Below are 14,974 nucleotides of genomic sequence, written 5' to 3'. Positions count from 1 at the left end.
GTACAATCAGCACCACCCTGCAAGGACTGTCCTGGAGAATTTCTGGGGCAATGAAAAGGTTAAATGACTTTTCCTGGGTCACAAAACCAGGAAGAATTGAGGTAGAACTTGAATCCAGGTCTTTCTTACTAAGGATTCCAACAAGGCCATGCTGCCTCATATAAATGAGTGGGGACAAGAAGAGCACAGAAGAAAATGTAAGCCCAGGAGGAGACAAGTCACTGTGTTCTACACCCAGTCACATTCCTAGCCTTTTATATATAATGTTGTTGCAAAAAGTTTCCATTACATGTTTTAAAAAAGTGGCTTGGAAATCACAAAGTGCCATGAACCTTTATGGTCCTGTGATTAGAACTTCTAACACATAGAGGGAAATCTCAAAGGGAAATGCTTGCATTTGTCACAATTCCACCTGCTTCTGACTGAACCCCTTGAATTCAGATCAAAGCCTTTTTGCCCTCAACAATAACCCTAAAGAAATCCAAGCTTTCTGGAGTCATCTATAATCCTAAACATCTTGGATAGTGAAAATTAATTCTAGAATTTCCTGTGGTTTGGGGTTGCTAGGATGATCCCAAGTATCTCAGACTAAGGCAACTGTATCCTCCTAACTGAACCCCAGACTTCTGGGTTCTGGAGCAAGAACCTATTCAGTGACTGACTTGGTTCACTTAATATCATTAGAAATTAGTCCCTACCCAACACGCCATAGGATGGAGTAGACCCTGCCTAAACTCACGGACTCTGACCAAAGTCAGTCCAGGTGAATAATAGAAACAGCAAATATTGCTTCACATTTGCTTCAGTGTTGATCATAGGAGCAAGTCACTTTGATGTTCACAAGAACCCATTATAATATTTATGGCTCTTTAGTTTTTAACATGTGGATATCTGGGTCTCTTGATTATGAACTTAGAATAATGCTGAAGACTATAGTGAGAATTTTATATGTCAATTAAAGGTTTACAAAGAAAAAATGATCTCATTTTTTTTTATCCTCACAACAATCTGGGGACTTACATACTATTTTAGGTTACAGAATGCAACTTCAGTCAAACCAAGTTAAGTCAGAAGCAAGAATCAACCTCAGCATTTCCTCATCCAGATTCATCACTGTACTACTCAGCTCCCTCTTTTAGGACCATGATTCCAAGCCACTTGGCCTTGTGTTACAATTTCAACACTGACCCTGAGGTCTAAGTCCTTTTCTCTCATGGTGGGGAATTATTGAGTCATTACAGAGAAGGTCTAACTTCTAGATGGGTTTTTTCCTCTCATTACCCAAGAATGCCCCTTGAGGAAAAATCCCCTGGGCCTACATAGAGGTTCCTGGTTCTTGGTGAAATAGGAACTAACCAATGGGCCATGCTACTGTACTTTTGTCTTCTCTTAGGAACAAGAGAGGCTGATGAATGAAAGGTTTTGTGAGGAAGCTGAAAAGATGAAGAGACAGATGGAACATCTACAAACAAAGATTAAGGAGATTGAGAATAAAGGGTCCTCCTGGTGGTCTACAGTTTTGCAAACTGTTGGCATTGTATTGATGGTCCTGCTACCTGGTACAGGAAAACTTATTGGCTTGGGAATGATGGCATTGGGCAAATGGACATCAAAATGAAAGGTGTTTCCGTTTCTAAAAATATTAAAGAATATATTTGTTCCACCAAATAAAACATGGCACTGAGACCTCCATGTATGTGTGTGCAAACCTGTGAGTGTATGTTTCCTGCTTCTAATTCACCAAAGTACTAAAAGACAAAACTGATACTCACCAGACAGAATTTGGAACAAATTCATATGAAGAGCATCCATTTTCTAAGTGTTGGTGAGATGAGGCTTCATTCTAGTAAGTGAAATCTTATTTTCTTTAAGGCAAATGGTCAGGAAGGCAGGAAGCTTGAATTCTCCCCTTCCTTTTGATAACTCAGAGTATTCAGAGCTAGAAGAAACCTGGATAGTCATGGAATCTACCTGCTTCATTTTACAAGTGACTCCCTGATAGTGCAATATATGGATGGGGCAGGACTAGAACATTTAAATTCATATCTGGCATCAGACACAGGTTGTAGAACCTTAAAAAAGTCCCTGCACGTCACTGTCTCAGTTTCCTCCTCCATGAAATGGGGATGATGATAGCATCTACTTCTCAGGTTTGGTGTGAGTGGAGAATGAGTAAAACTCTGAACACCTCAGAGTGTTCTGTAAATGCTATTAATATTATGAGACACTGATGCACAGATATACACAGTAATTTGTCCAAAGTCACACAGAAGATTGGATTTACACAAGACCTCTAAACTCCAAATATGTTTTGATGACCTTGGAGGACACATCCCTTGACTTACCTTCAGAGATGACAACATAAATATCTCTCTGTGCTTCTTAAGATTATCAAAAGTCCAAATGAAACAGTTCCTGATTTCAGAACCCCCATAAATACTTGGGTATGAGCAATAGAAAATATTTTAAGTTTGTAGTCAGAAGACTTCAGTTCAAATACCTTTACAGCCTATGTGATCTTGGATAAATGTCCTAATAACTTAATAGCCTTGTGAAAAATCAATTAATATAAATAGGAAGGAAAACTACTTTTATCTCATTTATAAATAGCCACAATTACTAATGGGATGTTTACACTTTTGAGGCCCAATACAACTTGTCAGACTTTAGAATCCTATTGGACATTATGTACCCATCTCCATTTCCTGTTCCAAGGTGATTTTTGCTCAGTGTTTCCTTGTTAACTCAACAACTGCCAAAAACCTGCGTCTCCAAAGTCATTATGATGTAAATCAGAATTTACTATCCTAGTCAAATGTGAAAGAAAGGAATGTAGCATTATCTAATGCTGAATTTGTGAACTATTTCTAGGCAGTAGTTCACCTGGTATATGACAGCTCTTAAATAGTTCTGTATTTCCCTTTAAAATTAAAAGATCACACTATGTCCCTGTGAATTCTCTGTGGTTTCCTGGAGGCTTCAAAATACATTTTGAAAATCATATCTATGGGGCAGCTAGGTGGCGAAGTGGATAGAGCAGTGGCCCTGGAGCCAGGAGTACCTGGGTTCAAATCCGGCCTCAGATACTTAATAATTACCTAGCCGTGTGACCTTGGGCAAGCCATTTAACCCCATTGCGTTACAAAAAAAAAAAAAAAAAAGAGAATCACATCCAGTTCAGATTTTGGGGGACCAACAAGAGAAAAAAATCTAATCCCTTTTCCACATGTAACTCCTTCAGCTAATTGGAAAAGCCTATGATGGTCCTCTTAAGCCTTCTCTTATCCAGGTTAACCCATTCTCCTTTGCTTCACTACATCTTTTAGACACATTGTTGGGTATTTGAAGGTCTTTGTTTTCATTTTTCAGAAAACTTCCTTCTGTAATACTGTAAACTATGTCTTTATATAAATCAGAAATGGAGTCCCCACATGTTTTACATATCAAACCTATAAGAAGCATAAAATATGAACATGGGCTCCCATATGTACTTGAGGGGGCAGGCATGATATCATGGATTATGGTGCCTTGACACCAAGAATTCTTGAATTCGGGTGCTACCTATATCGGTTCTGTTATCCCAGAAACACTCTGTTAACCCTATAACATTTCTTGGTGTTCTAGACAACTTTCTATAACTATAAATTACAGAAAAGATACTGACCCACATTTTTAAGGGGAACTTCCTTATATGGAAGATCCTTGTTCTAATTAAATCTTGGTCCCATTGAGATAGCATGCTCATGTCCAACACAATAAATAGCTTGGATCACATCTTCCCCAACTAATATGCCCACATATGTAAAAGGACTGCTCATGTAAGATGTTTCTCGGTAAATCTTCACTTCTCAGGAATGTTAAGAATGCTAGAAACATTGCAGGCACCAGGGGAAAGCTGAGAGAAGCCCTAGTTTTATCCATCTCAAAGGCCGGAAGTCTCAGAGTCCTGTAACAAAATAACCTCAAAGATGAACAGATGAGAGTTCTAATCATTCTAAATTCTTTAGGCTTCATTTCACCCAGACTTTTATTTCTGCAGATCCTTTATGAACTTATTAAATATAAGAGATAAATATGATCTCCAGCCCTCACCTTCTCATGAATGCATTCAGTGTTTTCTATGTGTCTAGAGAGAAAATATCTCTGTTATCTCATCATCAACTTGAGTCAGAAAATAAATACTTTAAAAACCAAGTAGATATCTAGAACATTGTATTATATCAGAAGAATGAAAAGACAAAACAATTCAGAGGGGAAATATTCATATTCCAAAGTGTGGGTACTGGCCAGTCTAGCAAGTCAGGAGAAACAATTAGCCAGTCTCTCATCCTTTTTTCTTCTTCTTTCCCTTGCACAACAGGAATCAGAAAGTACTTATCCCATGTTTCATCTGGGTTTTGAGTTAAGTTCCATCTAATAGGCAAAGGTTAGAAGCAATGAGTCCTTCAGTTTAGTCTCCCTTGACAGACCAATCAGATTCCAACAGCCTCCATCTTATTCCCAAATCTCTTGCTATTTTTCATCCCTAATAGCAACATTCTTGGCCAGAAGTCCAGAGTTCTTCTTAAGCTCAGCTCAGTATCATATTTTCCATGAAATCTAGGTAAACATCTGCTCAGTTGCCTTAGATGCTTCTAGAATGTTGAATATCCCTGGTTGAGAACAGAAAGCTGTGGACTATACTCAAGAGGATTTTTGGTCTTAAATCATAATAGATAAGTTTTTTCTAAGCGGCTAGGATTTGGGGATAAATAACAAAATAAATTTTTTTTTAAATCCTCTCAAAGTTTAACTGGAAGAGCCATCCTTTCATCAAATCTCTGACACAAGAATGACATTCTGGTAGGTTGACTTATGAGAGATAACACACCTTTGCCTTTGCAGTCATTAGCCAGGAGACTATTGCTCACAAAGGTGGGATTAAGGTTTAGTGGGTATTGTACTAAGGTCCACTCAGGTGTTCAGGGGAAGTTACAAGTAAGGGTTCTACAAAGACTACGACATAGAGAGAAGTGCAGACCCCACAAAAGCACTGGGAGTTTGAAGAAAACCACCAACCTCCAATGAACGCCCCCAAGGTAAAGACCTTGAAGGCAGAGTTGGAACTTCAGAAAAGGCCTAGAATTCTGAGTATCAGGATGGAAGACAATGTCAGTTTTGCCCTATAAGAGTTTTCTAAGGAAGTGACATATCCCAATTTTTTGAAGATTTCCTGGGAAATTGGATTATAAAATGTATTTAATCCTAAGGCTCAGCAAGTGAATTTGTGAAGACATCTGATTCTGTATTAGGGACTCAGTATTGAAAAATAAGCATTTTTGAAGTACTATTCTGTGCCTGGCACTGTGGAGAAGGTCTGAGGCATTCTCCCAGAGCTAACACTAATCCAGATGTCAGTGGTGCACCATGCTTCTGTCTCTGTTGTGTCCAGTTCTTAAGTGAAAGATTATCAAAGATGGCCATGCCCAGTAAACTCTGAAGGTCATAAGAATGACTTCTAATCCACTTCAAAATTTTAGGAACCAGATGGTGGATAGTCAAGTCCTGAGCAAACTTTTTGACCCTGCAAAGACAGTCAATATGGAGCTACAGTAACTCACCCATCGGTACAGAAAATTCAAAAACAAACCTCGTGGAAAGAATGCTATTTAGAACCTGCTTTAAGTGTGAGCCTATTCTGGTCAGGTACAGAGGTGGCCCTGAGGAAAGTATGATCCTAGGTGCTTGGGGAAAATGTATTTCACTGTTGCTCTTTCTTCAAGATAAATATCCTTTTTTATATATTTTATTTTCCAGTTACATGCAAAAGTAGTTTCAATAATAATTTTGTAAGGTTTTGAATTTCACATTTTGTGCCTTCCTCCCTTCCCTTCCTCTCCCTGACAATGTATAACTATGTTAAACATATTTCCATATTAATCATATTGTGAAGGGGCAGCTAGGTGACACAGTGCATAGATCACCAGCCCTGGAGTCAGGAGGACCTCAGTTCAAATGCAGCCTCAGAAATTTAAAGCTGTGTGACCTTGGGCAAGTCACTTAACCCCATTATCTTGCTCAAAAAATCATATTGTGAAAGAAGAATCAAATCAAAGTCAAAAGTCAAAAATAAAAAATGAGAGAAAAAACATAATACATAAAACAAATTTAAAAAATTCAAAAATAGTAAACTTAGATCTGCATTCAGACTCTATAGTTCCTTCTCTGGATATGGATAATATTTTCCCTCACAAGTCCTTTAGAATTGTCTTTGATTGGGGCGGCTAGGTGGTGCAGTGGATAGAGCACCAGCCTTGGAGTCAGGAGCACCTGAGTTCAAATCCGACCTCAGACACTTGATAATTACCTAGCTGTGTGACCTTGGGCAAGCCACTTAACCCCATTGCCTTGAAAAATCCAAAAAAGAAAAAAAAAGAATTGTCTTTGATTATTGTACTGTTAAGATGAGCAAATCTATCATAGTTTTTCATTGCCCAATGCTGCTGTTAGTGTGTACAATACTCTTTTGTTTCTACTTATGTCACTCAATATCGGTTCATGCAAGACTTTCCAGACATTTTAAGTCCCATATTTCGTGATTTCTTAAAAAACAATTGTACTCCATCACAGTCATAGAGGGATTCCAAAAAGTCTTTAGGACATATTTAGCAGATTCAGTGATTCTGTGGTTTCCTCTGCTTTCTGTCAATGGGGTCAAAGGTTCTATTACCACAATGAAACACAGGAGGAGATTTATAGAGCCATTGACTATTTAGATAAAATGGGCACAAATATAAACAAGTAGATTACACATCTTTTAGCGATAACATGAAGAAATATCATAATGCAATATGTGGAAGACATCCCATTAGAATGTTAATGCTAGCACAGAAATCCAGCAGTTTGAAATGAATATGAACTCTTCATTTTCAGTTACGTTCAATGAGTTTTGCAACTGCAGCACTTAACAGTCCTCTGAAACTCTGAAAACTCAGGGATACTACCTGCACATAGTCAGACTCTGATTAGTGTCCCAAAGACAGTTCCTGGTCTTTGGAATATTAAAATATCAAAATTAGGAGAACATTTTTCCCATTTTTTTCCTAACAAGTATGGTCTTTTCTTACTTGCAACCCAATATAAAATGCTTTTTTGTTTAGGATAATGGAAGGAAGCAAGGTTGACTTCAAAATATTTTATGATTTCAAAGAGTCATAGAAACACAATGATCTTTGAATACAACCTGTAAAGCCTTTACCATACCTAATTATGTACTCTTTGTAAAACTTTGGATATATATGTAGCTTTCAGAATAGGTTTGTATATTGTAAAAAAGCAAAAAAGGGTGGAAGTGTTTTTAACAATGAAAACTGCATTAACAAATAAAACATATTAGAATAACATTACTCTCTAATATAGTCAACTACTATTTGTATTATACAAGGTCTTCTATTTTTAGATGGTAATAGAGGGCTATACAACTAAAAATAAAATAAGAGCACACAGTATGAAATATTTGAGAGTCTATCTGCTGAAGCAAAGCCAAGGATTGTATGAACACATTTATAAGTCTTTTCACATAAATAATGACAGTTACAAACAAAGGAAGAAATATTAATTGCTTATAAATATGCTGAGCCAATATAATAAAATGAAAAATCTATCCAAATTAATTTTCTTATTCAATGCTACAACATTCAGAGACGTTTTTAGTATGGTAAGTTTATCAAGGGAATCAGTAAGATAATGTTAAAGGAAGCAATCCAACAGAACCAAATTACACATATTTTTATTGCTGTTTAGTGATTTTTCTAGTCCTTTGTAACACTTTGTGACCCAGTTTTGAATTTTCTTGACAAATATATTGGGGTACTTTGCCATTTTCTTTTGCACATCATTTTATAGTTGAGGAAGGAAACAGAATTCAGTGACTTCCCAGGGACAAATAGCTTGTGTCTAAGGCCTAGTGTTTAACTCACAAGCATGAATAATCATGTAATAATCATAAAAACAATCTGACTAAGAAATAAAGTGGTGGATAAGTGGAACAGATTAGGAACACAACACACAAGGCCATGACTATATTAACCTAGTGCCTGAAAAATCCAAAAACCCAAGCTTTGCAGGCAAGAACTCAGACAAAAATTGCTGGCTGAATTAGGATGTAGTTTGGCAGGAATTAGATATAGATTAATATCTCACCTATTTATCAAAAAAAGGTCAAAATAGGCACACAATTTATATATAAAGGGTGATATCAAAGTAAATTAGTGGAGCATGGAAAATTGGGAGATAGAGAAGATCACAGAAGGCAAAATGGTTAAGTTTAATTACATAAAATTAAACAGGAGTTGTACAAACAAAATTAATGCAGACAAAATTGGAAGGGAACTGGGAAGAAAATTGTTATAATTTTTCAGACAATGGTCTCATTTCTCAAATATATTATAGAACTGAGCCAAATTTATAAAAATAAATACGAATTCTTAATTTATAAATGGTTGAAATATATGAACAGGTTGTTTTCAGAAGAAATCAAGACTAGTAAAAGTCACGTGAAAAAAAATACCCTAAAGTTCTATTAGAGAAATACATTTTAAAACAATTCATTGATGCCACCTCACTCCTATCAGATTGGCTGCTGTTGCTGTTGTTGCTGTTGTTGTTTGTCCTTCATTCTCAAAGAAGACCATGACATCAAGGACGTGATGCCATGACATGCACATGAACTGAATTTAAGGGAAGGTACTAAGTCACCAGCCTTTCTCCTCCACAGTCAACCAGGTCTAGTAGTCAATTATGAATCAGGATGCTTGGAGATGACCCTACATTTGAGGTAATTGGGATTAAATGACTTGCTCAAGGTCATAAAGCAAGGAAGTGTTGTGTCAGAGAGGGATTTGAATTCGGTTCTTCCCCTCCAGAGTCAGTGTTCTATTCACTGCATGGCCAAGCAGCCCCCACCCAATTGGCTAACATGACAGAAAAGGAAAACTTTTTGAAAAAAAATGAAAGGGATGTGAAAAAATTGCTAGACTAATGTGACACTCCAAGCATTCAATTTGGAGCTATGCCCAAAGAGCTATAAAACAGTATGCCCTTTTTACCTAGCAATACTAAGACTGTATAATAAAGAAATAAAAAAAAGTAAAAGTTTTTTTTACAAAAAAATAATTACAGTAGGTCTTTTCATCATGGCAAAGAACTGGAAATTAAAGTAATGCCAAATAATTTTTCAAGAGCTGAATAAGTTATGGCATATGAATGTGATGGAATACTATTATGCAATAAGAAGTGATAAAGGGAATGATTTCAAGAAAAACCTGGGAAGATTTTTACAAACTGATGCAAAGTGAAGTGAGCAGAATGATGATCAACACTAAGATTTAACTACTCTATTAAGACAAGGAACCAATTCTAAAGGACTAGTAGTGAAAATTGCAATACATATCCAGAGAGAGACCTGAAAAATTTTGAGTGCAAATGGAAGCATACTTTGTTGACTTTATTTTTCTTGGGTTTTTTTTGCAACATGGCCAATATAGAAATATGTTTTATATACTTCCCATGTATAGCTGATATATTGTATAACCTATTAATGGTTAAGGAAGGAACTTCAGTGAGAAAATTTAAAACTCAAAATAGAAAAAAATAATTTTTGTATTTTGAATAAGAAATTTTTATTCATAATTTTTCTCTATAGATAATGGAGAAATATCTATTAAGGAAAAGTTTCTAGTTTATATATGTGTTAGTTCTCTATATATCTTGGATATTGTGTATCAAACAAGGATTTCTCTGGCAATGGATTGTTTCACTTATAATAGATGTATTGATTTTTAAATTTAAAGCTTTCAACTTCAGACAAATTATGCATTTCATCCTTTATAAGTACTGGGACCCTTAATTGCTAGGAATTTGTCCATAGCCATGGCTGTGACTTCCAATTTGTTTTCTTATTCAGAGATGTCGTCAACCTTAAGTGAAATGTTACTAGACATGACCATACCCAGCAAAGAGAGATGCAGAGATCAAAAGGGAAGCTCTCTATCAGGAGGAGGTTAAGATTCCAATAGGTGCTTTGGGCTTTCCTGATAAATCCTGAATATATTCCTGAAATGATTAAATGCCTAAAGTACTATCCAACCCTGATATATTCCTTTACATTATCTAAACTGTTTCTCTCAGATGAAAACTCTCTGGGTTAGTACTGTTGCTGTTTTGTTTTGTTTTGTTTTTGTTTCAGTTGTATCCAACTATCAACCACTTGAGGTTCCCTTGGCAGAGATAACTATAATGATGTGCCATTCCTTTTCTAGCTCATTTTACAGAGGAGGAAACTGAGGGAAACAGGGTTAAGAGACTTGCCCTGGGTGACACAGGTAGTATCTATGGCCAGATTTAACCTCATAAAGATGAATTCTCTTTACTCAGTACTCTATTCATTGTGTTGCATAGCAGCCCTTGGTTTGGTCATATATGGCATTAAATAAATGCCAGAAGATAAGGTGTTTTGATATTTTAACACTTCCTTAATGCCAGCAATCAGGTACCTAGATCATCTACCTGAACAATTTGCACTGTGAGACCCTGGGCTCTCTCTTTATCCTAGTGAGTACAAAGGACATGTAGGGTGGTTTTAAAAGTTGGCATTAGAAAATGACAAAAGCTTTACTTCTCAAACTGTATCCCTACATCAACTGCAATCTCCCATGCTGTGTAGAGACTTAAGACATAAAGATTTGCTTTTGGTTTCCAATTTCTCTTCTCCCTCCTACATTTTCCTTCCTACTATGAATAATAAAAATATTTTGAGAAAACAAAGATAAGAAAGGATAGGAAAAAGAAGAGCAAATATGGGAAGAGCTGAGAGAAAGAGAAAACTTATGTGAGCATTCATAAATAATCTGTTTTGAAGCCTCATGGAATAGGTAGGAGCTATTTCCAAGTTTTATCTCATCTTGCTTGCATCTTTTTTTCTGAAAAGTATTTTTCACGATTAAAACCTAGGAAGAAGGGACACCGAAGGCCATTTCCTTCTCCAATGAATCAACTACCACCACAACAAGACAGTGATCCAATAGTAAATGAGTAGATAGAACAAATTCATTGGGAGCATCCAAGTCAATTGATGAATGAACAGGGAAAACATGAAGGTGAATGACATCTGAAATACCCTTTCAGGTTCATTAAGTACTTTAGAGAAATTATCTCACTTAACCACACAAAAATCCAGTGAAGCAGTCACTTATGCCATTGAGTCCAGTGGACAGAGATGGAACTTGAAGTACAGAGACATCAAGTCCATGAACAACCAGCTGGGAGGTGGGGCTGACAAATATGATTCAAGTTCCTCCTGATTCCAGGTCCAGCTCCATATCCAACTTGCCACATGGTTTCAGCAAGTTAGGGGATGATACATCTTGTCACTTTTCCTTGTTCTTTGCTGGCCTAGAATTTCAAGATATTGGCTATTTCAAATTCAAGAGAAATGGGAAAAATCTCCTTGTAGTGCTCTAATGAGAGCTATATTTGGAATTAACTTTGTTACTATATTAAAGTGAGCTTTGAACAGTATCAAGTTTACCTTTATAATCTTCCTTCCCTTTCTTCCCATTAAAGTATGAATTAATTGGTGAAGCACAACATGGCAATTGCTTCTTTTTTATTTTAAAATTATTATTTTTATTTTAATTGAATTTTACAACTTTTCATCTAAACTCGCTTCCCTCTCCCCATCCCCCACAGAAGGCAGTCTGATCATCTTTACACTGTTTCCATGCTACACATCGATCAAAATCGAATATGTTGAGAGAAAAATCATATCCTAAAGAAAAAAATAGCACATAAGAGATAGCAAAATTACATAATAAGATAACTTTTTTAAAAATTAAAGGTAATAGTCTCTGGTCTTTGCTTAAACTTCACAATTCTTTCTTTGGATACAAATGTTATTTTCCATCACAGATAACCTAAAATTGTCCCTGATTATAGCACTGATGAAATGAGCACATCCATTAAGGTTGATCATCAACCTTATGTTGCTTTTATGGTTCTTCTGGTTCTGCTCATCTCACTCAGCATCAGTTCATGCAAATCCCTCCATGCTTCTCTGAATTCCCATCCCTCCTGGTTTCTAATTGAATAATAATGTTCCATAACATAAGGTGCTCTAAAACATGCTCTACAAAACACATTATGTCAGTAACCCACTATTTAACCATTCATCTCTGAAACTATATGAGTCTTGTCTAGTCATGGTCTGATGCCTTAGGATTGGGGCTTGAGATTGTAGTCTAAATCATTGCCTTCAATCTATGCCTAAAACATTATTTATCAAGCTATCTTTCTATTTTATTGGTCAGTCTGTATTTTAACTGACAGATATTCTAATACACCTAAAACTGGTGAAGTTGGAGCCTATCTCTGTATCCAGGTTCTTCTAAAAATGTTTTATTTTTTCAATTATATATCAGTGTCATTTTTTAGCTTCAGTTTTTTTAAAGTACTGAGTTTTAAACCCTATCCTCCCTCCCTCATTGAGATTGTAAGCAAACTGTTATAGGTAATCTGCCATCATATAAAGCATTTCCTTATTAGGCACTTTTTATAATAAGATTTGAACAAAAAAATAAAAAAAGAATAAAAGATTGAAAGAAAGAAAGTAAAAAAAAAGGAAGGAAGAAGGAAAGAAATTGGAAAGAAAGGAAAAATTGCTTCAGTTTGTATTCAGCTATCAGTTCTCTGGATGTAGCTAACACATTTTATCATGAATTGTTTGGCACTGTCTTGGATCATTATATTGCTGAGTATAGCTAAGTAATTTAAAGTTCTTTTTCATACAACATTGTGCTACTGTGTACAATGTTCTCCTGGTTTTGTTCACTTCATTTTGCATCATCCATTCATATAAGTCTCTATAGGTCTTTCTGAAGTCATCTTCATTGTCATTTCTTTTGAAAAAATAATATTCTATCATAATCAAATATCATCACAATTTTTGTTCAGTCATTCTCCAATTGTTGGATTTTTTTATTTCTTTTTTTCTTTTTTCTTTTTGCAAGAAAATGGGGTTAAGTGACTTGCCTAAGGTCACACAATTAGGTAATTATTAAGTATCTGAGGTCACATTTGAACTCAGGTCCTCCTGACTCCAGAGCTGATGCTTTATCCATTGTGCCACCTAGCTGCTCTAGGACATTCTTTCAATTTCCAATTCTTTTCCACCACTAATGTAGCTGCAATTAATAATTTTGTCATGTAGGTTTTTTTCTTTTTTTATAACCTCTTTGGGATACACACTGTGTAGTAATATTGTTAAATTGATTGTCCTTCAGGCATAGCTCCTAATTACTTTCCAGATTGGTCAATCATGCTCACATGATTGGATCAGTTCACAACTCTACCTATGGTGCCCCAGTTTCCCAATATTTATACATTCCTTCCAACATTTATCATTTTCTTGTCATATTAACCAATATGATAGATGTCATCTCTAGGATCACATATAGGATTCTTTCTTTGGTGTTCAAAGTCAGTCACAAGGATATACATATATACATTCACAATTTGCCAATAGACTGTTGTCCTAGAATCAAATCAGTTTCAGTTTCCATCTATCTCAAATTTTATAAAATACAAAATAGAATCTGTTCTTGCATAAACTCAAGAATCATTTTCCTAAAGAGAAATAGGGAACTGGGTGGTGGTGTTCTGATTAGCAAGCAGGAATGTAGAGGAGCTTGGACTTGATCCAATTGTAGAGGGACTATTTAGAGCAGGAAGAAATTTTTGGCATTTTTTTCTCTTTTTTTTAAGTAAAGAGAAATTTGCAATCCTTTTTAAAAAGATTTTTTTTTCTTTTCAATTAACAATTGAGGATAATAACAGTACCTGTTCCCCAATATTATTGTAAGAACCAAATGAAAAACTGTTCATCAAAGGCTTTACAAACCTTAAGGTGCTCTATAAATGCTATTATCATTAAAATTAGTATTTTCTCTCTCAGTTGCCACCATTTGGAAAAAAAAATTCCCAGACTGGATAGAGAGAAAAATATATTTCTAATTATGCACCTTGAGTTCATCACCTCTCTTTCAGAGGGTGAGTTGTGTGTTTCAAAATTAGTCCTTGGAATAGTTTTTAATTATTGCAGTTTATTATCTGTAAAATGGACTAAATTTGCTGCTGTTTTGTCTACATTCAACTTCTCTTTTTGGTCTTTACTATTATTGCTGTTTCAAAGGAGAGTAGAGATACTTGCTTGATCCTTAATTTTCCCAGAAAGGCCACTAACTATAATATCTTCCTGCTAGGATTTCATTACATGGTAATTACTCTATTAAAGATTTCATTTGTTGTTAATATTTTTGGTGGTCTTTGCCTAAAACCTTTCAGAATCCAAAATTATATGATTTGCTGTTTATATTATCAACATGATTTATTATACTAGTTATCTTCATAATGAAAATCTTCATTCTTGGTATAAATACAGTGTGGTTACAGTTCGTAGTTTTTCTTATCTCTTGTTGCAATCTACATAATAATAATAATAATAATAATAATACATTTAAAATGTTTGTGTCAAGAGGATAGAGTCAAGATGGCAGAGAGAAGCCAGAAACTTCCTTAAGTATTTCCAGGTTTCTCTCAGAAACAACATTAATCACATAATTACCTCATGTCTCTCTTCATGCCAGTCCATCCTACATATGGTGTCAAAGGGGGCTTTCTAAGTGTCAATCTGACCATGTCAGATCTCTATGCTTTAATCTCCAGAGCTTCACTGTCACATCTAGGATGACATATAGTATCCTTTCTTTGGTGTTCCAAGTCAGTCACAGAGACATACATATTTACACATTCACAAACAATTTGGTAATGGGCTGATGTCCTAGAATCAAACCAGTTTTGGTTTCCATCTACCTCAAATTTTATAAGCTAGAAAATGCTCTCAATTCTGAATTCTGAGAGCAACAGAACCCATAAAAGAACA

General features: G+C 35.5%; 1 protein-coding gene across 3 annotated transcripts in view; it reads left to right on the top strand.

Annotated features, from left to right (window-relative positions):
• The window catches only part of LOC141512633 (guanylate-binding protein 3-like), a 34,097-nt gene extending 30,959 nt beyond the window's left edge, over positions 1-3,138 (top strand). Inside the window, exon 11 of one of the 3 annotated variants that reach the window (XM_074221730.1) lies at positions 1,394-3,138. In XM_074221730.1, coding sequence (XP_074077831.1) covers positions 1,394-1,618 — 225 coding nt within the window. In that variant the 3' untranslated portion in view covers positions 1,619-3,138. The remainder of the gene's footprint in view (positions 1-1,393) is intronic. The other 2 variants (XM_074221729.1, XM_074221728.1) reach the window with 2 other exon arrangements.
• The last annotated feature ends 11,836 nt before the right edge of the window (positions 3,139-14,974 follow it).

The sequence above is a fragment of the Macrotis lagotis genome, chromosome 2 (assembly GCF_037893015.1).
Source record: "Macrotis lagotis isolate mMagLag1 chromosome 2, bilby.v1.9.chrom.fasta, whole genome shotgun sequence".
Classification (NCBI taxonomy): Eukaryota; Metazoa; Chordata; class Mammalia; order Peramelemorphia; family Peramelidae; genus Macrotis; species Macrotis lagotis.
The sequence above is the reverse complement of the archived record's forward strand: the minus strand, read 5'-3'. Positions and strand labels throughout refer to the sequence as shown.